The sequence below is a fragment of the Falco cherrug genome, chromosome 5, assembly GCF_023634085.1.
Source record: "Falco cherrug isolate bFalChe1 chromosome 5, bFalChe1.pri, whole genome shotgun sequence".
NCBI classification, from domain to species: domain Eukaryota; kingdom Metazoa; phylum Chordata; class Aves; order Falconiformes; family Falconidae; genus Falco; species Falco cherrug.
In genome coordinates, this window is record NC_073701.1 from 56,333,879 (window position 1) to 56,359,728 (window position 25,850).

Here is a 25,850-nt window from a genome sequence, read left to right on the forward strand (position 1 = left end):
CAGAGATATTTTTTTTAACAAACTTAAAAAAAAAAAAGCACCTGTTTTTTACAACATCAACATAGCTAATGTAAATACTACCTAAAATCCATGAAAGTGTCAGTTTTTCTTTGTGAAGATCATTTGACATATAATGTAAACAATGGGAGTAAAATATGTACTTGTTCTCATCAGGGAAGGATGATGACCAAACTAAAAGTTATTGTCATGTTTAAATACAAGTTTTCTCCTTTTTATTCTATAACTAAAATAAATGCTACTTGCATCACAAAACAGGTAACTAATCCAATGTTAAATGTGATTTATTTGATAATAGATGGTGGAAATTGAGAATCTTGAATCGTGAACACTGTGAATAACCTGTATCCTTTTAGCAATAATTGTCTGATTATCTTTTGTCAGGTTTATGGCTACTAATGACTTGATGACAGAACTACAGAAAGATTCTATCAAGCTGGATGATGACAGTGAAAGAAAGGTGGTGAAGATGATTCTGAAATTATTGGAAGATAAAAATGGTGAGGTGCAAAACTTAGCTGTCAAATGGTAAGTATTGTTGTTCTGTGGTGTAAAGAATTGTTTAATGACTGAACAACATAAAGCACTTTTGAAAAACTTAAAGGACCACTGCTGCCCAAAATAATTGTGAAACTGCTGCTACAAAGGAGCCCTCATACTTGTAGGTTACCCGCTTAGTTGCAGTTTCTTACAGAACTATAATTTGTTGACACCGGGGATTAACATTTGGCATTTTCAGCTTGCAAATAGCACATGCAGTCCTTGCTGAAAGTGTATGAGTGACATGCTAGTTCTTTGGTGACAGTTGTTGAATGTTAAATAGATTTAAAAATACTACAATTTATTGATACTTGCCACATTGATATTTGACTCTGAGAAGGTAGATGACGTGCAGGGGAAGAATTATAGTTTTGTAGTAGTTTTCAAGCAGAGATAAAAACGTAAACCAGTAAATACACAGTCTTGGTTATCAAATACGGAACTTATCTCTTCACTAACATTCAGAATAATATGTTAATGGTTTTACTTGCTTTTTTTATGGGGTCAAGGTACAGTTACTTGCATCTCAGAGATTTTTGTTGCTTCAGTACCCCCTCTTCCTTGCCTCACTTCACATGTGGTGTGGCCTTTCCAGAGCACTCTTTGGAGAGGTGCTACGTTTATTATGACTTTTTGTTCTTGGTTGTTCTGACTTTATGTGCTTTTTAAGGTAGGCCTCTGTTAAGAAGCTTTTAGTGTCCCTGAAAATGTTTCTTGTTCATGAGCTCAGTCTTTTTTTTTAAATACTCAATCTGTGCTCCTTATATTCCATGAAGCATGGACTGAAGTAAAATTGCTACACAACAGCTTGGGACAGCTTTGAAGAGGAGTTTCGCATTGTGGCTAGCTGAGTTAGTCTGTTTCAGCTTGTTAAGTCTTTACATTTTGCCCTATCAGACTAGCAAAGCAGAAATTAAAGCCTGTGTGTACATCTGTTTATGTACTTAGAAGCAGTGCTTGCTTCAGCTTCTGAAATATTTTAAGTGATGGTAACCAAAACCTTGCACAGAGAAACTAGTGTAGGAATAGCAAGTTTCAAGCCAAAGTGTAATATTGGCAGTATAGTAATATAATTATGACTACTTTTTCACTACGATCACCAGCGTTCCAGTGTTGTTAAAAAGTCTCCTCCTGCCCCCCATCTTATTTTAAACAATACAAAATGCCGTGTTTCTCTTTAATTTAAAATTCTGAAATGTCAGAGTTCCTTGTGGTACAGCTTAAGTTCTATGGCTTTGAAACAGATTGCTCGTACTCAGGAGAGTAGATCATTATGAAACTTTGCTCAGGCTTAGAATTGTCTTTGTGTGAAATAGCTTTTTATGGAAAAGTTATGTTGTACCATACATGCAGTACTCTACATCCTAAAGTCATGGTGGAGTTTAGATTCATGCACACAAACAAAACTTATACATCAGGACTTTAACAGCAATGTTAGAATTTTGGACCTAAAGTAATGTTTATTAAAGCATTAAAAAAGATTGCAAAGGGAAGAGAATGAGAAATTAGGTGGCTGGCTGTGTATGTGCACATGTGCATGTATCTGTTCTTATCAACCATTCTTACATTTTTAAAGTTTAATTTGACATAGTTATAAAATTATTTGATTGAATGAAAATGATAGGATCTATTTAAAGTTTGGCGTCTATTCCAAGAAATCCAAATAATGTTAAATAAGTGTTACACTTATTGTAATGGGACAAGAAACATGATGGAAAAGCTTTGAAAATTGTGAATGTTCATCTAGAATGTGAACATTCTTGAGCGTATCAAGTGTTTTTTTTGGCATCCTAACCATTTGCAGATATATGTTTGAGGTCAAAAAACCCCACCCTAAAAGAGTCTTTACTTCTTCAGGCAGCTTATACTCACCATATTGTTCCGTGACAATTTTAAGCTAGTCTGAGCAGACGCTGCTGTTCTTGCCTTCCCTGTGCCTTTTCTTGCACTGTTGCTTATCTGATTTTGTTGTAGACTGGTTTGGGGACTTGGTTTTCTTCTGTCTTAGAGCTCTCTTGCAGTCAGATGAGCATTGTCAGAAACAGTAGCAAGGGTGAAGGATGGGAGAGGTTGAACACTATCAAGGTGTAGTTTTTCTAAGACAGTTGAAGCTGATGTGAAGTTTTCCATCTACTACAACATTGGATGTAAGCCCATTTCTTTGGGAAGTTAAATTCAGGCAGCATATTTTTCTTGACTTCTTGTTTTTTAAATATTTTGTGGTGGTGGTCTTGACTTGTGTATTTCTGTTACGGATTTGCTGGCACTTTCAGCTGAGGAAAGCATGAACTGTGTTTAGATCGCTCTTAATTTAGATGCTCTGGTGAACTTCAGAGACTATCAGCAGGAACTTTCATCAGACTGGTACTTGATGACCCATTTAAGTATAGATTCCCCCTCTCGTAGAGAAAGGATTTAAGGCAACCCTAGGTACCTTTGAATCTGTATTTGAGACAGATTTTTTCTTGAGGAAGGGAGGAAAGGTTTGCAGTTTGTTAGGGGAGCATCCTCCACAGGTAGATCAATGGAAGCACTGTGAATGGCAAAGGCCTTGATCATTCCTTGAGTGGGTAAGAATCTCTTGCGGGAGGATCACTCTTCCAAGATTTGATTCTTAGGTCACCGAACCAAGCAGATAAAAAACAACTGGGAGCAACCTTAAAGCAGCATTTATTGTTAGGCAAGTGTAGCAACAAGTAAGCAGTGTTCCTGGTTTTGGCTTATTCACTGCTCGCTTTCACGTTTGGATAGGAAGGGCTCTGTTGGTTAAAATGCTGATCAACTTGTTTCTTATTAACTCTTCAAAGCACACGAGTGATTTTGTTCTTGGATCCTTACAGTTGTATTATGCTGGTTTTGGACAGGATAAAACACGTTCTTTGGTTAGCAGAAGTCAGGTTTAGAGTTCATGGATGTTTGGGTAGCTACCTTGCATGATGATTGTGCAGTTCATTTCTGAATAAAAATTAAAATTAACAAACTGCCTTAGTACTCTAAGTACTTTTACTTTGGAGTAAAAGTCAACCTGGTGTAAGCTTTGACCCTACAGAAGGGAAAGGAGTTTATTTGTCAGGCTTCTGTTATTGCAGGCAGTAGATGCAAACTGGGTCGGTAACGGCAGGTTGTCCAGCTTGTTTTTCTTAAGAGCACGTAAAATTTTAAATGTATTCTTGTTGTCTATATTTTTTCTGGAGGAGTTGTTTTTTGCTTCATTTGATAGTCATAGGCTGTTTTACAGGTCAGCCAATGTAGAAAATGCTGTTGGGCGTTCTTACAGCACATTCCTAGGTTAAGGCTGTTAGTGTAGTCCAGCATGGTATCCTGTGCACCTTACGGCAGTAGTAGTTGTACTGCCTGTAGCTCTATCCAAGATTATGTGCACCTGGATTAGACAAGCAGCATAGTTTGTGTAAGCATAGGTATTGCATTTGATGGAGTATTTGTTCTTCATCACGGATAATGTTGGTAATGTTCTGTTCACCCAAAGTACACATTGTTTTGTATGTTCCGTGTTGCAGTTTAAGGATGAACTGCTTCTCATATTGATATAATCTGCTATTTAAACCTATACTTAGAAATTTTCATTGTTTCACATTGTGAAATGTTTCCTGAAACCTGTAAAACCCCAAACAAACATGCATATATATATATATGTGTGTATATATGTGTATATGAAAAATGGGATTAAGGTAAGTACTTTCAGCAATTCCTCCCAAGTGATAATGTAGCTTATCTGCGTTTATCAGTGTGACTTCTCTGGGCAGTTGTTCAATACAGGGAGCCCTGCTTGATGCTGTGCATGTGAGTCACTAGTATGAACAGGATGATGCAGGTATTGGTTGTTGTGTGGCTAGTCCGGTTCAGCAGCTTTTAAGCCTTTTGGATGCTGTGGTAACACAGTGCTTCACATCCCACTAAACTGGTGATTTGAATCAATTATTTTTTTTCCCCATTTGTGAATTTTAACTCTTCCCTGCAAGTAAATGTGCTTATTTGATAGCCTTAAAACATGTCAGTTGGACACTATAATTATTGTGAGTTAATGTCCCCCTTCCTCATAAGGGGACTACACTAGGAATGCCTCTTTTTTTCAAATGTGTGTAACTTAAAGGAGACACAGGGTGCTATAGTTCCTGTTCCTTTCCATAGGCAGCTGAATGACTTTCTTTCGACTTTAAGAGAAATTGGACACAAATTACTGGCTAGTGAAAGGGAAAAGATCAAAGAGCACTTAAAACAATAACTGAAACTGTCTTAAAAAATATAAAATACATGCTTACATGCAGAACCTTTGTATTCAAAACTGATTTTATAAGAGGTTATAGTTTATTTTCAACTTGTAAGCTTAGTTTGTAATCTGAGATGAAAAATAAGGTCTGTAAGGGTTATCTACTGATTTTAAAGGCCAGAAAAGCTCAAGGCAGTCTCTTTTGTTAAAATTTACTTCATAATTGATATGTCAGCTTTATTGAACTAATAGGCTGAATAAACAGGACTGAAGATGATAATTCAGGTAAAATCTGGTTTAACACTTTCTAGAAACTGTAATTTCAAGTGTTCATGTGAATGACTGTCATTTCAGCAGTTTGGTCATCTTTAAAATACCAGCAATAAAGTGTTTCCTGTACTTAAATTGAGATGGATCTAATTGGCCAGCCTTTGCTGTGACTTTTTTATTTAGTCTTAGGTTACATTTGAAAAATAAAACATATTTAAATCAGCAGAATTTAGTAATTGTACAATAATTCAGGTTTTAAAAAAAAATCCTTACCATCATTTCAGATGTTTTCATTTATGGAACAACTGTTTTTTGGTGAAGGTCTGCTTCTGGTCTGTCAATGTGTAAAAGCAATGGTGTCAGCCGGACATCTCTAGAATGTGAAAGATGTATTTTGAAAGAGCTGCACAAGTCACTGAAAACTGCAAAACCCAGAAGATGTGACTTTTCTAGTAGTGAAAGGGGGGATGACATTGCCACCTGGAATCTCATCAGCCAGAAAGCAAACTCTCACTACTGATCAAAAGCAAACTTTCAGATTGCTACTCTGAAGGCTTGCCATATTTTTGAAAGACTACTGCTACTCAGTTTTATATAAATACGCTTTCATAATTGAACATGTGTTTGTTCCTGCTTCTAGTGCTTCTGTTTACAGTACTTCTGTTGGAGCATGCAGCGTTACGAATGTGAAATGGTTTCAACAGATTTTGCACATGCATCTTTGTATACCATGGTTCATTGACTTGAAATGCACAGGGAATTTCTCTGGACTACTGTGGACAGTCATCATACCTTGGAATTGTGATTGTTTCTGTTCTAGGTGATTTGTATTTGCGTTGCTTGCAAAACAATTTACTATGCACCAAGGGTAGATGAGTGCAACAATGCTGTGAGTAGCTGCTGACCAACAATGGTGTGTATTTGAAGAGAAAATAGTGATGGGTCAATGAAACACAGTGAAGGTAAAGCTTGGCTGAAGAATGAAATCAAGTTGTGGAGAAAGCTGTGAGCTTTTTGAGCAACTGGAGAAAATGTTACAACTGTTCTGAGCTCATGGGGTAAGGCATTATGAGCATGGCCACTGAAAGAGAAGCTCCTGTTTGCCTAACATGGTGACAGACCATTAATGCCAAAACTTTGAACCTTACTCTGATAACTGTGGTGTTCTAAGTCATAGTTAGTGCTTGAATGCAAGGGCTTGCTTTATATAATAGATATATCTCCTTTGTCCATGGCCACCTCCTGTCTGCACTTCTTGCTTGCTGCCTTTGCTTCTGTTGGGCATTTTAAATGATAATTAGCTCTTGCCTTTGTGAGTTCTTGGACGTGGGAGTGAAGGGTAGCAGCAGTGGGGTACATACAGCAGGCTTTGGGGTGGAAAATACATTTTGATTTTGTGCTACTGTATAGAGCCATGTCTGCTAGCTGTCCAAGAGTGAAAGGTCATAGATCTCAGCCCTTTGAGTCCAGCTGGAATTACTGGCTTGCAGTTTTCTGAATCTGAGCCTAGTCCTTAAGTCTAGCTCCCTCCAACAGCTGTGTGTAATGATTTAGTTTGAGCTGTTGGAACACCATATTTTTTTTTTTCAGGAGTGGAAAAAAATGGGTGACCAAATTGGCTGGAACAGTGATTTTTGAGGGTCTACAGTTGTCCTGTGGTGTGAGCTATGTGGTGGAGAGGGATGGGTTTGGAATGACTGACAGGACTTCTAAGGCAGGAAGTGAAAGGTGTGGGGAATTCCGAGTGTATTTGGGAGCCTTTGTAGCAGGAGGAAGGAAAAGCTTGATGGTCTGAGACCGAAGAGAAGACTGAGTTTCAGAGGAAATTGGAACATGTGTGTTTGGATTTACCCTCTAGGTGCTTCTAAACTGTGTTTGAGCAGGCGATTCCTCTTTTTTTTTCCCCCATGCACACTCAAAAGGACAATTGCTCTGAACAGAAGGGAGGATTGCTAAAGTGACTTGTTCAAAATGAACAAATTCATTGTCGAGTTTGACTACACATTCAGAAGTTAATTCAGTATGATCCAAGTTGCCAAGTCACATTAAAACATGGTGAGATAATACAAAGCATGTTTAGATCAACGAGTAAAATTAATGCGAGATAACATTTCCTTGTTAACAGTACTTTGGAATTAAGCTACACATCCTCAGACCTCCACTGCTAAAGCAGCGCAGGAATTTCTCTTTTTTTTTTTCCCCAGCATTACCAGCAAGGTGGTAGTAAACATGGGATTGTCTTACCGTCATTCTTGGCAAATACAGCACTAAGCTTCTAAACTAACTGCAGTGGCTTTATGCTGGATACCATAGCTTCCAGCCTTTCCTTTTGAATAGTGATCTGTGACCTGTGTGTTCCCTCTTAGTTGCCTGGCTGACAGTTTTATTAGCTAGTAGTGAACCCAGGGTCCAGCTGCATTCTTGGAGAGTTAGACTTAATCTCCAGAGCCACTTCCAGAAAAGAAAACCACAACAAAATATTTTGCTTGTCATCTTGTGCATTGCGTGCTTGTCTCTCAATACATAGAAATTAAGAAAGGAACTCTCCTTTACACTGTAAACACTTGAGTGATTTTTCCATCTTAAGACACTTGAGAGTTTCTGTAATACAGTAGTGTGGGAATTAAATGATTTAAACATTAAGTGTAAAGTAAGTTTTTGCATGAGTGGCATAACTTAATTTAGATTTTGGACTATCTGCTTTCAGAACAAGAGTCTTCACTGAAAGCTTATTATCTTGCTAGCTTGGACAGAATTTCTGCTTGCCTGTGGATGATTTCTGCCCCCCCCCCAGCTTTGTACAGGTGACTTAATGCCTGTGCCTTTTTAAGTGTGAAACTTGCTCTTAATTCAGAATAATTTTCAAAATCTTACTAAGTAAGACAAAACCATTTTGTTTTCCCCATGGTAATCACTAAGGTCTGAAAGGAAGTACTTTGCCTCCAGATAGATTCTTTTCAGGAATCTGTCACAATTTCAATATGATGTATTGAATTTATTAAGTTTACTAGAACTGCATACTGATATTTGTTAATTAGGATTTAGCTCTGTACCATGATCTGGCAACTTCATTATTACATTGTACAATCAAATGTATGAAGTGGGAAGTTCTCTCCCCACCTTTTTCTTAGTGTTGTGAGCTTGTTTTAGTTTTGCAAAATGCTTTAGAAAGCTACTTTTGGGGAGAGGGAAAAAGATCTTACCCTTGTGTATCAAACTAACTTGTGGCTGAACTATTTCAAAAAGTTTGATAATTGCTATTTGTTTCAAATCAATGAAAATCGAAATGCAAATTAATATATTACAACTTTCCAAATATTACCCCTTTTTTTTTTCTAAGCATGCACAAACAATCTATCTTTGGACAGCATACTCGCTTTGTACTTGACAAGGAGTTACAACCAGAAAAATATGTCTAATTGAAAGTGGCTTTATTGTTAATTATGTAATCTATTTTACAAATAATTCCGTCATCTGCTTGTAAAATTTCTGCATACTACTTATGTTTCAATAAGGTCATGACTCCTAAATCATTGCAGTTTCAAAAGTCTGATGTAGTGAATAGTGGCACATACTTGAAAATTTAAACTTTGCTTTCTTGTTCTTAGTCTTGTTTTAATAACAAGTTAGTTCATTCATTTTCCCTCTAGGGTTTCGGTTTGACTTAAATTCTCCAAAATCAGTGTTTACTAACCCTATAGACATAGTTTTAGACTCAGCATTGCTAGAATCCACTTTAATGAAAAGCAGATGTATACAGTATTAAAGTTCAGTCTGGGAAAAAAATAAAGTTTATGTGGAGATGTTACATTCTAATGTAGACCTCATATAGTCAGTCTGTGATTGGCTTTAAGGTGTTCCTTTTTCTGCATTTGTTCATACATTGTTTTCCACATATTTCAGTTTTATAGTTCTGATGTATAGAGAAGTTGTCTGTGTAAATTGTGTACAGTGTTGAAGGGCAGATGCAAAATTTGAACCCTCCCTTGTAACCCACAGAAACACCTGTGATTTTTGGATCCGTAATGCTTGTCTCTGTCAGTTGCAGTAGGAGACATGGCCTCCTAGCTCAGCACTTGAAACCATTCTAACGCTTTCTGTTCTCACAGCGCAAATCTGATGGAACCATTGTGTGTGGGCTTGCTTTGACTTCTGTACAGCAAGTTGGGCCCTGACTTTCACAAAAACAGCAACAAAACTCAAGCTTTTGAAAAATGCTTCATAAAAATTAACAACTTTTGTGCATGTCTTTCCACTCCTCAAAATCTTAACCAGATTGTTTTGAACAAAGGGCTCACTTAAAATCAAAGAATCACAGAATGGTCAGGGTTGGCTGGAGATGATCTAGTCCAACTCCTGCAGGTTCACCTACAGCAGGTTGCACAGAGTCATGTCCAGGTGGGTTTTGAATGTTTCCAGAGAAGGAGACTCTACAGGCTCTCTGGGCAGCCTGTTCCAGTGCTTCGTCACCCTCAAAGAAGTCTTTTTCTCGTATTCAGATGGAACTTCCAGTTTGTGCCCATTGCCCCTTGTCGTGTCGCTGGGCACCACTGAAAACAGCCTGGCCCCAGCCTCTTGCCACTCACCCTTAAGATGTTTGTAGACATTGGTAAGATCCCCTCTCAAGTCTTCTCTTCTTGAGCCTAGACAGACCCAGCTCTCTCAGCCTTTCTTCGTAAGGGAGATGCTCCAGTCCCCCCATCATCATTGCAGACTCCACTGGAACCCTCTCCAGCAGTTTCCTGTCTCTCTTGAAGTGGGGAGCACAGAACTGGACACAGCACTCCAGACGCAGGCTCACCAGGGCGGAGTAGAGGGGCAGGATCACCTCCCCTTGGCCTTCTGGCCACGTTCCTCCTAATGCACCCCAGGATCCTACTGGCCTTCTTGGCCCCACAGGCACACTGCTGGCTCATGGGCAACTTGCTGTCCACCAGCACTCCCAGGGCCGTCTCTGCAGAGCTGCCTCCCAGCAGGTCAGCCCCCAGCCTGTGCTGGTGCCTGGGGCTGTTCCTCCCCAGGTGCAGGACCCTACACTTTGTTGAACTTCACTAATGAAGGATGCTATGTTTCTTAGCAATGATCTAGACTTCAGTAGGACATATGCAGTTTTAGTATTTTGAACAAACGGGAGCATTTGGTAAAGGAATACAAGATTGTTATGATCCTCAAAACAGTTGGAATGACTAAAAACAGAGGAAAAAGATGCAGTGTTACTGTGTGCTGTGTGTATAGTGTTGCTTGGAGTTGGTGTGAAGGAGGGCATGCCATGTCATTGTGGTTTTTTTTATTTTACTGTTTGCATTCTATTAAGGAAGGGTATAGAATGAGTCTGAGTGTATATCAGATTGAACACAAGCATTGTGTAGAATAAAGATGCAGTAATTAAAACGGTTGCTTACTTGTCTGAACTAAGCAGGCACTCACCAGGTCAAGCACATAAACTGATGGCTCTGGCTAAGTAACTTTTGTGATAAATCTTGGTGTTAAGTGAGAAGTAAGAGGGACTCTGAAGCAGAACAGTTCCACTGTTTCCACCATTAGGTAAAAACTGTGCACTAAACCGGTATTTTGTTACTAGGTTTATGGAGATGGGTTATCTACCCAACCTGCTGAAGGCTTTCAGATTCTAAAATTCTTTATATTGCTACCAAAACCACCCTTAAGTTTGTTGACTTGAATGTGAAGTAGTGAAATAAAATTAGGCATTTTATTTAAGTTTGCAGATCTAATACTTTTCTTCTGTTTATACAGCCTTGGCCCTTTGGTGAGTAAAGTGAAGGAGTATCAAGTGGAGACCATCGTAGATACCCTCTGTACAAACATGCTTTCAGATAAAGAACAGTTACGTGACATTTCAAGTATTGGCCTTAAAACTGTGATTGGAGAACTCCCCCCAGCTTCCAGTGGTAAGGCATTTTGTATTCTGGACTATCTAGTTTTATCATTTCATTACTAATTAAAAAATGCAGAAGTTGGGTCATTTAGTTAAAAGGCTTCAGTTCATTTAACATTGGAACTTATTTCTGTTAGAGGAAAAACGTATGGCACAAATGTCATTTTAGTTTCTTCTTCTCTGACTGTATTTCCAGATTTTACTAGTTTAAAACCTTTTTTTACTGTAGGATTACATTAATATGCAAAACAAACTTACGGTATATGAACTTTGGTATAACAAATTCAGTGTAAAAGCTCCGATTTTCCTAATTGCCTGGTGGAATATTTCTAGCCTGTAATAATAGCTGAATCTCATCTGGCTTTTTGATTGATAGTATACTCTAAAATTGATTATAACTTGGGTATTTTTCTTTAATGATCTGATTTCTTGTCTCAGTTTCTGGTGTTTTGGAAAGTACCTTGTGTTTCTAACAATTGCCTGTTAAATTACTGAAATGGTTACCTGCAGTTTTAAATGAAGGCAGTCTTTCCTCCAAAAGAGAGAATAATGATGAACAGCTCATCAGTTAATAGCATTACCTTTTTATGCAAGTGCTTTTCAGATATTGTAGTAGGATATGAATGAGAATTGAGAAGTGGTTAAAAAGGCTTTGGAAATGCAGTTTTTAGAGACTGAGGTTTCTTAAATCAAAAAACCAACTCTGATTTTAGCACTGTTTATTGAAAGTCCACATCTAAGTCTTGCTTTTAGTGCTAACAATAGTGAGATGCTAAAATAAGTAACTAATTTTAAGCAGATCAGTTTAAACTTCTACTCTTCTGTTTGCCTACACAAAACAAAAGGAGATTTTGGGGTGGAGGTAAAGCTCAAACAAAAATGTAGCAAAATCCTTCAATAGAACTAGTATTTCCAATACAAAAGGAACCTGGGTGTTATTTCTTGCTCTCAACTAATTTTTTAGACACGTAATTGTTGTCTTTTTTCCTAGCCTCTGTGGTTACACATTTGATTGTCCAATTGTTATGTTTAGTTTTAGTCATATAGTTAAGAATAAAACGTAAAAAAAACCCCTATATATATATATTACATTTAATATAAATTACAATTATTATAGGTTGGAATGGTATTAATTTTAACATCAAAATTCCCAAAGTGTGGTTAAAAACCTTCATGCAACTGAAGATGAGTGCTAGCCTTTGGGTAGCTGTTACCATGACGCGAGTTTCTTATCTTCTCATTATTACTCTGAACAACATTAGACATTTGGAGAAGGGGGAACTGTGGAGTTGTAGTAAAAACATTTTTACTTGAATTTTAAAATACTCTGGGTATACATTTTTTTCCCCTTTCTCAAATGTTTCGGCAGTATTTCAGGTACTTATTACTTAAATAGCTTATTGTGCAAAATAATTTTATCTTGTTTTCTTGTTATACAGCTGTTCTTTAGAGGCAGCCCTGTCTACTTCAGTGCTTCCCCTTACCGTTTAGTTTATTCCTTTTTTTTTTTAACCTATAGGCCTTTGATTTATTGCCTTAGGCTTGTCTTGGCCTTCACTTTCCATTGCTTGCCCTGCCAAAAGCAGTGTCTTTTCTGTTGTAGATACCTTATAGGACAGTTAAGAAGCCCTCCTTCTCGGTATGGTTGTACATAGATAGTCTTTCAGCTCTAATGCAGAGCATATATTACATTAACAAACAAACTGGCTGTTCGAGCTTGTTTTGTAGAGTGGGAAGAGCTGCTTTATGTTAGGATCAGGTTGCTTTCCCCAGTCACAAATATGATCTCTGATGTTTAAAAATGTATTTTTTAAAAATTATGAAAATGCTGAGGTTTTGTTGTACTTTCAGGTTCGGCACTAGCAGCTAATGTTTGCAAAAAGATCACAGGGCGTCTCACTAGCGCTATAGCCAAGCAGGAAGATGTGTCTGTTCAACTGGAGGCACTGGATATTATGGCTGATATGCTGAGCAGGTAAACATCCCTCTTTCAAAACACTGGTGAATACTCATAAATACTCTTTACACCTTGAAATTTAATTTTCAAATGTTAAATTTAAATTATTTTAAGTTATGTGAAATAATATGATAAGGTATTACTTATAGGTGAAAATTAATTTAGAAAAAAGTTAAGTTAAAAGTGAAGATAAGTGAAGATAGATCATTATTTATTCTTCTGAGAACTGTGGTTTTATTTTAATGTTTATTGCCTTGAGGGTATATTTTAAACTCATAAATTTAAGCTTTTTGAACACTTAAAAAAAATAAATTAATTTGAATCTTGGTGATGTTTTGGGAATTTTTAAAGGAATTGTTGTACAGTATATGAGCAAAGTTATCTAGATTCAATTGTTTTGAGTTTGTGTTTTGTCTGTTTTAAGGCAAGGAGGACTGCTTGTTAACTTCCATCCTTCAATTCTGACCTGTCTGCTCCCCCAGCTGACTAGCCCCAGACTTGCTGTGAGGAAAAGAACCATCATTGCTCTCGGTCACCTGGTTATGAGTTGTGGCAATATGGTTTTTGTTGACCTCATTGAACATCTGTTGACAGAACTGTCTAAAAATGATTCCATGTCAACAACTAGGACCTATATACAGTGTATTGCTGCTATCAGTAGGCAAGCAGGTCATAGAATAGGTAAGAAAAACACCTATAAACATATATATATATATATATATAAATAAATTATCTGTAATTTTGAAAGTTTTTAGATGAGAGTAATTACTTTGCTAATTTTTTTTCTCTTACCAGGTGAATATCTTGAGAAAATAATTCCTTTGGTTGTAAAGTTTTGTAATGTAGATGATGATGAACTGCGAGAGTACTGCATTCAAGCCTTTGAATCCTTTGTTAGGAGGTAAGTTATTTTCAGGTACCCGTTTCAGGCTTTCTAAGATCTAATAGTGTGCTGTTTGGTTGTAAACTGTCAAGAAACAGTCTCCTTGGTACAAAATATTTTTGCAAGCTTTGAGTTGAAACTGTTCCTGTAACTCTTATCTTGTAACTTAAATATTAAGCAGTGTTATTTCTGTACCTCAGAAACTTTCTACTGTGCCATTACTCTTTATGCAGATAGGAGAGGGGCAGTATTCTAATACTATTGTCCAGTAGTGGTGACAAAAAAAGTGATAACCAAAGGCATATCTTGGTCCTTTGCAAGCTTCCAGTCTAGCAGATCTAGTTACAGAATAGCATTGCCCTTTCTGACCTTCCTTTCCGAATTTCTGTAATTCAGATGGATGCATGGATGGTACTTGGTTTGGCTAATGTCTCCAAAGTACAGTGTATGGCATGAAGTCTTTCAGAAAAATTTTAATTCTTCAAAGTAATTTGACATTGATTGTATTTTTGTATTACACAGATGTCCTAAAGAAGTTTATCCTCATGTATCAACTATTATAAACATTTGTCTTAAATATCTTACCTATGATCCTAATTACAATTATGATGATGAAGATGAAGATGAAAATGCTATGGATGCTGATGGTGGTGATGATGATGATCAAGGTATATTCTTTTTGGTTTGGGAGAGAGGAAGAGCTTGTGAACCTGCATTCATCTGAGAAAATTGATATGGGTGGTATTGCTACTAAGAAGCAGTGTTTGAATGACTTGTATATTCTGTATTCAATTTTTGTAGTGTTTATAAACATACCTTATGAACTCACTTCTTAGAATAAAAGTATAGGATGTTGTTGCTGGAGATAAATAATTCCAAGGGTGGATACAAAGTACAAGGCAAATATTTTAAAATACTTGAAAGGTGGAAAAAGGCAGAAGCATGTAGGATGATATAACTGAAGTGAGAAGAACATCAGTTAATGATTTGAAAATACATATTCAGCATGGGAAAGGCTTCTCACTACTTTCCACTACAATATGTTGTTACCTAATGCATAAAATCAGAATAGATTAAAAATTGCAAAATACTCAGTATTTTTCTGTAGGATAAAAAATGTTTTAGACTGAAAGGCATAAGGTATTTATTGTTAATATGGTGGCAATACCTTGCCATATGTAAGCTTTATGAAAACTTCGACACACAAGTAATCTGAACCCAGAGCGTAACATTCTCATTAATTTAAGAATGAATGAGCTGCATCGTTGTTGGTTTAGCACTTAAAAAGTCAATTTGTATTGCTTAACGTATATTTTTTTGTTGTAATTTTAGGGGACAGAGTATGATTTCATTTACTCCTAGAAAGAGACAAACAGTAATTTGTTGCATCTTCATCAGCTAGTAATTGTTGTTGCATTGTCACTTATGTCACAAATAAAGAAGAATATGCTTTAAATCAATAGTCAGGCTGTAAATACGTTGGGAACTGCCTTGTCCTATTTGCAGTTTAAATTAATACATGTGTAAGACTAGCATGAAAATTTGGCAGAGAAAATAATTAGCCTTATGATTTAGGCAGTTTAGAAGGCTTTTTAAGTATAGTTTTTAACATACTTCTGAACCAATTTCTTTGATGTGCCTGATGCAGAGCCCAAATGTGTTTTATTAATTGTTTAAAATAATGTTTGATGCTTTGATTGTCTAGACTTTAACATATGCATAATTTATTTTTTCAAGGGAGCGATGATGAATATAGTGATGATGATGACATGAGCTGGAAAGTGAGGCGTGCAGCTGCAAAGTGTCTAGATGCTGTGGTTAGCACACGACATGAAATGCTTCCAGAATTCTACAAAACTGTATCTCCTGCTTTAATAGCCAGATTCAAAGAACGTGAAGAGAATGTTAAAGCAGATGTTTTTCATGCATATCTTTCTCTTTTAAAACAAACTCGACCTGTGCAAAGTTGGCTTTGTGATCCTGATGCAATGGAACAAGGAGAGACGCCTCTGACAATGCTTCAGAGTCAGGTTATTTTTCAAGTATTTTGTTATCTTCAAAAGACACATTGATTGAAGTTATGCCTTATTCACTAGGATAGTTTTTTAAATATGCCATACCATACTTCCTTCATACACAAATTACGGTTTATTGCTGTAGTACTAATACAGAGAGCAAGCCAGGTAAACTGGCCTGCAGTTTTGAGTGCAACAGTCTTGGAAACTGAAATTACCAACTCATGTAAATATGCTTATCTTGATTTCAGTTGTTTACCATCACCTGTAGAAGTTGCATGTCCTATGAAGTTCAGGCAAATTACTAAATCAGATTATTTTTTTTCTGCATTCTGTAATGCTGGTGTAAGCTTTAATGGTCAAGATAAAACTTGATTTACTACAATGTATTTTATTAGCAGAATAAAAAAGATAGTGCTGGACAGCTTTTTCCTAAGTGAATTGTATGGATGACTTCTCGGTTGTTGCTCTCTACAGTTTTATCATTGCAAATTTAGTTTTGTTTTGTGTCATCTCACCTTTCAAAGTTAAATTACTATTTTTTTAATAGTGATTCTTTTGAATCTTCATTTCCCACTGTTTCTATAACTTCCCTTGTTCTGTAGAGAAATCAGAAATAGAGGGGTAGGATACATATCTATCTTTATATCCCCCCAGTGATCAGAGATCAAGGAAATGTCAGCCTATTGCATCAATTAACAGATGTGTGATGATTACAGGTCCCTAACATAGTTAAAGCCTTGCACAAACAGATGAAGGAGAAAAGTGTGAAGACTCGTCAGTGTTGCTTTAACATGCTGACTGAGCTAGTAAATGTATTACCTGGAGCCCTAACACAACATGTTCCTGTACTTGTACCAGGTATGAGAAACATACTAGTAAATTTTAAAGGTAATAATAAATTAGATGGGAAGTTTCAAAAATTTTAAAACTTCAAACCTTTTGCAAAAAGCATATTCAAGTGTTGCTTCTGTTTAAAGAAATTGGCAAAATAATCAGCTACTGCATAGATCCATATAAATATTTTAGTGATGTATTTCCATTAATCTTGAAAACAAGAGTTGGCTCTAAGATTCAGGTAATTTTTTCTTCTATATATATAAAAAAGTTAATTTGCTTCTTAATTGCAAGATCAAACTGCCTTCTTTCTCATCTAAACAGAGCGAAATATTGTCCATATTTTAGCTTTTGGGACCTAAAATGTTGAGTTTTGCATTAACAAGGAAAAGTAGTTTGGATAAGTTAGATGTTCAGAATCTGTTTGTGATTAAGAAAATCCATCACAAACCATCAAATGGTCCGCATCCTCTGTGTAGAGGAAGCTTGAAAAATAATTGAATAAAATGGTAAAAGGGGCTTGGAAGCATTCAGGAGATGCTGGGAGCAGGAAAACATAAGTTCAGTATAACTGGCTGAATTCAGAGATTTTCAAATGTGCTAATAGAATATAAATACCTAACCTAAGAATAAATTTTTCTTTTTCTTCTTGCAGGAATAATTTTTTCACTGAATGATAAATCAAGTTCTTCTAATCTGAAGATAGATGCTTTATCCTGTTTGTATGTGATCCTCTGCAATCATTCTCCCCAAGTCTTTCATCCTCATGTTCAAGCATTGGTACCTCCAGTTGTAGCTTGTGTTGGAGACCCATTTTACAAGATAACGTCAGAGGCACTTTTAGTCACCCAACAACTTGTGAAGGTCATTCGTCCTTTAGACCAGCCTTCTTCCTTTGATGCTACTCCTTACATCAAAGATTTGTTTACTTGTACAATCAAGAGATTAAAGGCTGCTGACATTGATCAGGAGGTGAAAGAAAGGGCAATATCTTGCATGGGTCAAATCATCTGTAGCCTTGGTGACAGCCTAGGCACAGACCTACCTAGTACACTTCAGATCTTCCTAGAGAGACTGAAAAATGAGATCACTCGGTTGACTACAGTGAAGGCCATGACATTGATTGCTGGTTCTCCTTTGAAGATAGATTTGAGACCAATCCTTGGGGAAGGAGTTCCTATTCTTGCTTCTTTTTTGAGAAAGAACCAACGAGCTTTGAAACTGGGCACTCTTTCTGCTCTAGATATTTTAATTAAGAATTACAGTGACAGCTTGACAGCTGCCATGATTGATGCTGTGCTGGATGAGCTTCCACCTCTGATTAGTGAAAGTGATATGCACGTATCACAAATGGCCATTAGTTTTTTGACAACGCTGGCGAAAGTATATCCTTCCTCTTTGTCAAAGATTAGTGGGTCCATTCTCAATGAACTTATTGGGCTGGTGAGATCGCCTCTACTTCAGGGTGGAGCACTTAGTGCCATGCTAGAATTTTTCCAAGCTTTGGTTGTGACTGGTACAAATAATTTAGGCTATATGGATTTACTGCGCATGTTAACGGGTCCAGTGTACTCACAGAGCACAGCACTTACTCACAAGCAGTCTTACTATTCCATTGCCAAATGTGTTGCTGCCCTTACTCGAGCCTGCCCTAAGGAAGGGCCGGCTGTTGTAGGTCAGTTCATTCAAGATGTCAAGAACTCAAGGTCCACAGATTCCATTCGGCTTTTGGCTTTGCTTTCTCTTGGGGAAGTTGGGCATCACATTGACTTAAGTGGACAAATTGAGCTGAAGTCTGTAATATTAGATGCATTCTCTTCTCCTAGTGAAGAAGTCAAATCAGCAGCATCTTACGCATTAGGCAGTATTAGTGTTGGCAATCTTCCTGAGTATCTGCCGTTTGTCTTACAAGAAATAACCAGTCAGCCTAAGAGGCAATACCTCCTCCTTCATTCCTTGAAAGAAATAATTAGCTCTGCATCAGTGATTGGTCTCAAACCATATGTTGAGAACATCTGGGCCTTACTCCTAAAACACTGCGAGTGTGCAGAAGAGGGTACAAGGAATGTTGTTGCTGAATGCTTGGGCAAGCTTACGCTAATAGACCCAGAGACTCTGCTTCCACGACTAAAGGGATACTTGGCGTCAGGTGAGTAGTACTGACTCAGGCATGTATTGTAGCAAATGGCCTTATGCTAGCTGTGGATAAATTGATCTAGTTCTGCAAGTAATTTGCTTGAATTTTGTGATACTCTTGAAATTTTGCTCCCCCTGCCTCCCCCAACAATGTGGTGATTGCATTTTTATTAGAAGTCGTTAGTCATACATAACATGAATTACTTTTATGTTATGCTTTCAAACTCTGGTATTTCAATTAATGATGTTATATTTAATAAAGAGCTATAAACTTAAAGAGGAAGGAGCATGTGTGATAATGGGACGAATTAACAAGCAAGCTGCAACAGGTTGACCTTTTGTTGTAAATTACAGTATTCCTAATTTTCAGATAAGAATTCTGAAGTAAGGATTAGGAAGAATCTTTGTGCATAATTCACAAATCATTTTCATATCAAAAACCGTATTCGTGTTTTCTTCATATGCTTCTGCTTTAAAGAGTTATTTGTGCGCCTATGTGTGATCATAAAAAACCCCTGTTTTAGTAGGCTTATTACTTTAATTTTCTGTATCAAATATCATTAAATGCTTATAAAAATGTTATGGTATTTTTTCCCTTATTTAAAATGTTTTCTCTGTAGATTTATGTATTGCATTGCTAGTAATAAATAATATGTCTTGTTTAGTGTCCTTAAGAGTATTAGAAGTTTAAAAAGAACGGCATTGAGCATGATTTAAATTCTTTAGTTGTACTGTTTTAACATTGCATATTCACACTTTTGTTTCATACTAGGGTCCTCATATGCTCGAAGTTCAGTGGTTACTGCTGTTAAGTTCACTATTTCTGACCATCCACAACCCATAGACCCACTCCTGAAGAACTGCATAGGTAAGCTCTTTACTTTTACTGACAGCTTCTATGTTTTCAGGCAGTAGAATTGCATTTAAAATTAGTTCTTTGTGTTCTCAGAAGTATTTTGTGGGTACTGTAATTAACTGCTAATGATAATTGTTGGATCAGTTATAAAATGTTTCCATAATAGTCAGTTATTTCTATTAGTCCTTGTTTGCTTGCATTCTGAGCGGTAAAAGTTGTGTGATTAAAAATTACATGTATTGAAGCGGTGATGGACAATACAAGAAGCTAGGATTTTTAGGAAGATGAAACTCAAAAGCTGATTTCCTTTCCCATGTTTTTGTCAAGTTATATCAGTTTGATGTAGAAAGGTACTGACTTTACCCAGAAGGGTGGTCTTGGAAATATTTGACTTTCAGTCACTTAAAATATGTATGCACATGTGAATTCTGAGTATTACAGGTGGTGAATTGTAAATTTACGTCCTTTACAATTCTATAATGCTTGTGGTCTGGAAGCATTTGGAAACGTATATATTTTTACAGGGATAATGTAATTGAAGCTTTCAGTCTAATATCGGTATGATAAAAGAGTTTTGCAATGTTGTGAGTTTTTGCTCTTCTCTCATTTGTATGATAAGGTATTGTAGACTTGTTTAATATGGTATGGTGAATGTTTTATTGTGGATTATTTACAGGTTTAAAGATCTGTAAAAAATTGTGTATACTGTTAAACCTAAATAGGGGAAAAAGATTAATCTTTAAAAAAATACAGTTCTGTGGAGAGCAAGGTTTTTATTTATGAGGAGGTGAAATTCAGTTCCTATGTGTTATTTTCATCACTAAGCTTAATTTTTTAGAAAATAATATATTCAAAAATTGATTATGCTTGTGGGTTTTCCCCCCTACTGTCCCTCCCACTGAAGCTGCCTTGCCTCTTTGTGTTCTGGAAATATTTATTGATTATTCAGTCAAAAACCTATTGGTATCTAGTACTTAAAACATCTCAGTCATCTTTGGTTTTGTTACCCAGTTTCTTTTGTGTGTGTAGAAGTCACTTTGATATTACACCTTGTTGTTTTTCTCCTTTTAAAAATTTCACTCCTTGTGGCAGTTGCTAGTAAAACTTCACAAACATTGAGGGAAAATACATTATATTCCCGCAGGCATTTATTTTAAAAAGACTCTGTTATAGAACTGTAGTAGAAGAGGTGTTACTACATTGGTATTTACTGAATAGGCTTATTTTATGGAATTCTAAGGCTTATTTAGGGATTCTCAGTATATGCCAATTCAGGTGTTAAAAATCAATGTTTATAGTTTCCTTAAGAGGTGTTCTCTAATTTTTGAACTGCAAAATTGAAATTTGTTTTCTAATGCATTTTCTGAAATACTTTTAATGGAGAAAAGGAAAGGTTAAATGTAATTGTCATTAGTTTACACACCGTACCTTTAGAAAAAAGTTAAAACGTCATTAAGTGATGGCCATTTATTTTGGTGGTGGTTTTTCTTCTTCTGTTTCATCATATGAAATACTATGTATCAATTACATTAATACTTTTAATGTTACTACAATTAATAGATTTATTTGTGTAATCATGCTAAAATAACAGGTACTGGTCTCTTGTTACGTGAAAATAACTCCTGCACTAAATACATCCTTTTGAAAGGTAAAACTAAGCAAAGATTTAAAGTAGCAAATGAAAAAGATCCTCATAGATTGATTTATTTCTGTACATGATTGCAGGTGATTTTCTGAAAACATTGGAGGACCCGGATCTTAATGTCAGGAGAGTAGCCTTAGTGACATTTAATTCAGCTGCACACAATAAACCGTCATTAATAAGGGACCTGTTAGATACTGTGCTTCCTCATCTTTACAATGAAACAAAAGTCAGAAAGGAATTAATCAGAGAGGTATGTTAACAAAGAAAACCAGTGCTAAATATATGTAAGTAATTCTTTGGTTTTTCTAAACATGTTGCTTCTTAATTTTGTTATTCTCTGACAGGTGGAAATGGGACCATTTAAGCATACAGTGGATGATGGATTGGACATAAGGAAAGCAGCTTTCGAGTGCATGTATACTCTTCTGGATAGCTGTTTGGATAGACTAGATATATTTGAATTCTTAAACCATGTTGAAGATGGACTGAAGGATCACTATGATATTAAGGTTAGCTGTCATTTTTCTCTGTTTAAGCAGTGACTTAGTCAAAATATTTTAAATAGCAAATAGGCTGAAATGGTAAAAATGCTACTCTGTATGCTTAAGTACTTAATTATATTTGCAATTTTCATTAAAGTGTTGCTGTTAAAAAAGTTACACAACATTGTAGGAAATATATCGCCATACATGTGCTGAGCATAATTAATTGTTGAATTGTTTTTTCTCAACCTAGATGCTAACCTTTTTAATGTTGGTGAGACTGTCTACCCTTTGTCCAAGTGCAGTGCTGCAAAGGTTGGATAGGCTCGTTGAACCTTTACGGGCTACATGTACAACTAAGGTATTTAAATTCAAACTTACTTAAGTTGATTATTTTGTGTTGTCTTATGGAAATATAAATGAACTTGAGTATGAAGGATACTTCTGTACTGCTGCAGTATTTCCTGAGTTACAGTTGATAAGCTGCAGTAGGCAGAATAATATACATATGTGGGCCTTTATACACGTATTAAATTTCTTTGAATTAGAAGTGGAGGGGTGGACTTGTTACTTTCTTTTAAAAATCTTTGTTTCTTTGATGCCATTTCTTTTATTCCTTAAAAATTTAGCTACTACTTCGGCAACTTTTAAGTCTCAATTTATTGTAAATAGTGAAACTGGAGTACTGAGAGTTTTTCAGACTTCTGCTCATTACATTGTTTCAAACGTGCATTTGGGTAATGAAGGATGGAGGCAGTGTAAAGTAGTCCTATTTTTGTTGTTGTATTTTTTTCTTTTTCCCTTCACTTATATTACATACCTTCTATACCTGCTTTTGTCTTGATCCACCTGCATGTTCTGACAGTCATTTAATGCCTGATTTACCTTGCTTTTCCATTACTGTAGTCTGTTATATTTTACATCAAGAAATTTGACTGCTTTTATTGATAATTTGTTTGTATCACTGAAACATCTTTGCGAATTATAACAGAAGGTTAAGCAGTTATTCTCATGAAGGTCAGCTTTTTTAAAAAAAGTTCCAGAAGGAAGCTGCATGTACTGTGATAGTATCAGTTTAATGTCATTTACTGACCTCACTAGCTAGAGGTTGGTTGCTATAATTGTTTTGATTTGGTAATCGACTTGGTAGCTTGCAACCTTTTTTCTGCTTTACCTTGCAGTATTCAAGTTTCAGTCTATTTGTAAACTGCTGTTAAAAAGCCTGCTAAAAAGTAGATGTTTGGGGTTTGGAGGGTTTCTTTTTTTGGTTTGTTTGTTTGTTTGTGGGTTTTTTAAGAGCTTAGGCCATTTTGAAAGCTGTGCAAAGTGGTAGTATGGAAGAAAATAGGTCTTTGTAAGATAATTTTTTTTTTTAATATATATAAGGTGGGTGTAAGCAGGAGGGTTAAGCAAAAGATTCAAAGTTATTTTCATTTTTTTCCCTAGGTAAAGGCAAACTCTGTGAAACAAGAGTTTGAAAAGCAAGATGAACTGAAACGATCTGCCATGAGGGCAGTAGCAGCGCTTCTAACCATTCCAGAAGCAGAGAAGAGTCCATTAATGAGTGAATTTCAGTCACAGATAAGCTCTAACCCTGAGCTGGCAGCCATCTTTGAAAGTATCCAAAAAGATTCATCATCCACTAACTTGGAATCAATGGACACTAGTTAGATGTTTGTCCAAAACGAGGACCATTATATTGAACCATATGATGCACTGAATTGACAGGTTATGAGTAAGAAACAGAAAAAGTATCTAATCTACACATTGTTCCACTTTATTTACCTTTATGGAGACAGTTGGCTTTTCCCATTGTTGCTTTTCTAGCATTTATTCCAGAAATGTATTTCCATTATCCAGAGTTTGTTAACCACTCTTGTTTTAGTGGATTTGGCCACATTTGGGAATTAAAAACTTGACGCATGGTATATGGAAATAGGTTCCAACATCCATTTGCCCTGTAATGTCTAGGATTAAAATGTCAAAATTTTGTGATCATGATTTTTTTTCTTTTATTTACACTTTACTTGTAAACAAAAAGGGGGGAGGTGGGAATCAAGCGTCCAGGTGCACCATGTTTTTGTATAACTTTTTATTCTTTTTTGTTTCAGCTTCATAAATTGGTTTGGCTGGCAGATGAATTCTGTGTAAGATTTATTATATTAAAGAGAGGGTTTGGGCACAGTTCCAAAAAATCAGTCATAAATGTCATTTTTAAAGGTATGGGGATTAGAAAACAAATATCCCTGTTGTGCACACTAATTTTGCATGAGCAAGTTTACAAATATATCTTGTCTGTAAAACAGCATGTGCAGTTTATTCGTAATGCAAGTTAAAATAAGTTCTATTGTATCAGTGCAATTTTCAGGTATTTTGACATACAGACCATTCATATAGGAAGGGATGAGTGAAGGCTGATTGTCTTAAGCTGGCTTTTATAATGCCAGTAGTATGACCCTGCAGATGTTCTTAGGGTAAATATGACAATTCCTGTAGTTTTCATGATTTTTCATTCCCAAAGGCTGGATCCCCTGGCACTGAGGCAGACGAACCAGAAGATCGGAGGGAAATAGGAGATAAGATGGAGGTAAAATGAGCAGAGAACAACAGTAGTTGCTTAGTGGCTCCTGAACTCTGGATTCAACTTTGCTTTTGTATGAAAGTGTCAAAGGAAGTTCCTTCAGTGGCTTCTACCTCTTATTCTTTGTCCAACAGCTTTTGTTAAGGCACTAATATACGGTGTTACCTAGACAAGTATTGCCAGACCATCATTTTGTGCCTGTGGGAATGTTTTCTGGCGTGTGGAATCACCAGTAGATTGCAGTGCTGCAAGTGTCATACAGTATTTTGTCAAGACAGGAACAAGGGAATGGTCATAAGACTGGAAAGAGATAGAAAACGAACAGATACAAGAAAAGAAATCTGCCGTGAATATGCTGAGGTAATCTATAACTGGACCAGAAGGTGATAGCTGGCAGTCCTGCAGTGAACTGGAATTGGGAATTTAATAGCAGAAGATGGGGAACCACCCCGCCTCAAATTGAGACTTGTTGTTACTTGGTTAAGGCAATTGCTTATTTGTCTTCTTTTAGTGAGATCTGAATTTGATTTTTCTCTAGTTATCAGGTATTTTTTAGCTAGTTTGATATTTTGGAAACCTGTTACATGGATGTGTGGCGTAAGCTGCTACATGACTAAACAAACATGTTTTTATGACTTCAGTTTCCTGTGAGCATTGGGGTTCGGGGGCAAATTCTTCACCTTATACGCTTGCAGCTTGGGAAAAGCAGGGGAGATACTGGTGCATTTTACTTTAATAAAAGGACCTGAACGAAGAAATCTATGAACTCATTCAGTAGTAACAATTTTAATGCTGTAGAAATTTTTGAAATTGTAGCTTTCTCTGTCTCCAAAGTCTTCATACTAATGTAACGATTGTCTTCTAGAAGTAAAAATAAATGAGATTAAACGTACCAACATATCTAAATGTCATGAAAAAGAATTGGATGACTCTAGAGAGAAACCATATGGTAGAAAAAGCACTGTGAATTAGGTGCATTTTATCTTGCTGTATAATTCATTTACTTCAATTACAGCAGTATACAGGTCTCCTAATTAAGACTGTTGTGCTAATTAGTTGTCAAACTAATCTTAGAACTTTTGTGTTAAGTTTTCAGAGTGCATTAAAATGTTTTATAGCCCTAAAGCTAGGTGTGAGAATGGTATGATAAACATGAAATGTGAGGCTAAAATATGTAAATGGAGTGAGTGACAGCAGCAAGTAAACGGAATACTTGTATTTGTAGTTGAGAGATCTGTGTGTTTATTTACTACAACACCTAATGTGGTGGATGCAAATAATCTTCGCTTTGTTTTACAGTACATTACAGTGGAGCAAACTTAAGGATAGAAGAGAAGATTGAGATGTAGTACATAGTGATGCTTTCTTGCAAGGGAATAATTTTCACTTTGACCACTGATGAAGCAGGTAGGAACGTAAGAATTAAGTCTTCCCTGTAAATTTCTGAAAATCTAAGAGTATAGCTTTCTCCAAGTAGCAGTTGGTTACTTTGGCCATGCAGGGCAA

General features: G+C 36.3%; 1 protein-coding gene across 1 annotated transcript in view; it reads left to right on the top strand.

The window, feature by feature from the left end:
* Positions 1–25,568, top strand: part of CAND1 (cullin associated and neddylation dissociated 1) — a 29,453-nt gene extending 3,885 nt beyond the window's left edge. Inside the window, exons 2-15 of the mRNA XM_055711009.1 lie at positions 403–546; positions 10,811–10,965; positions 12,804–12,927; positions 13,334–13,590; positions 13,705–13,810; positions 14,315–14,460; positions 15,530–15,822; positions 16,527–16,668; positions 17,300–18,793; positions 19,553–19,648; positions 21,362–21,531; positions 21,626–21,790; positions 22,017–22,124; positions 23,210–25,568. Of these exons, the coding sequence (XP_055566984.1) occupies positions 403–546; positions 10,811–10,965; positions 12,804–12,927; positions 13,334–13,590; positions 13,705–13,810; positions 14,315–14,460; positions 15,530–15,822; positions 16,527–16,668; positions 17,300–18,793; positions 19,553–19,648; positions 21,362–21,531; positions 21,626–21,790; positions 22,017–22,124; positions 23,210–23,434 (3,625 nt within the window). The 3' untranslated portion in view covers positions 23,435–25,568. The remainder of the gene's footprint in view (positions 1–402; positions 547–10,810; positions 10,966–12,803; positions 12,928–13,333; positions 13,591–13,704; positions 13,811–14,314; positions 14,461–15,529; positions 15,823–16,526; positions 16,669–17,299; positions 18,794–19,552; positions 19,649–21,361; positions 21,532–21,625; positions 21,791–22,016; positions 22,125–23,209) is intronic.
* Positions 25,569–25,850: the final 282 nt, after the last annotated feature.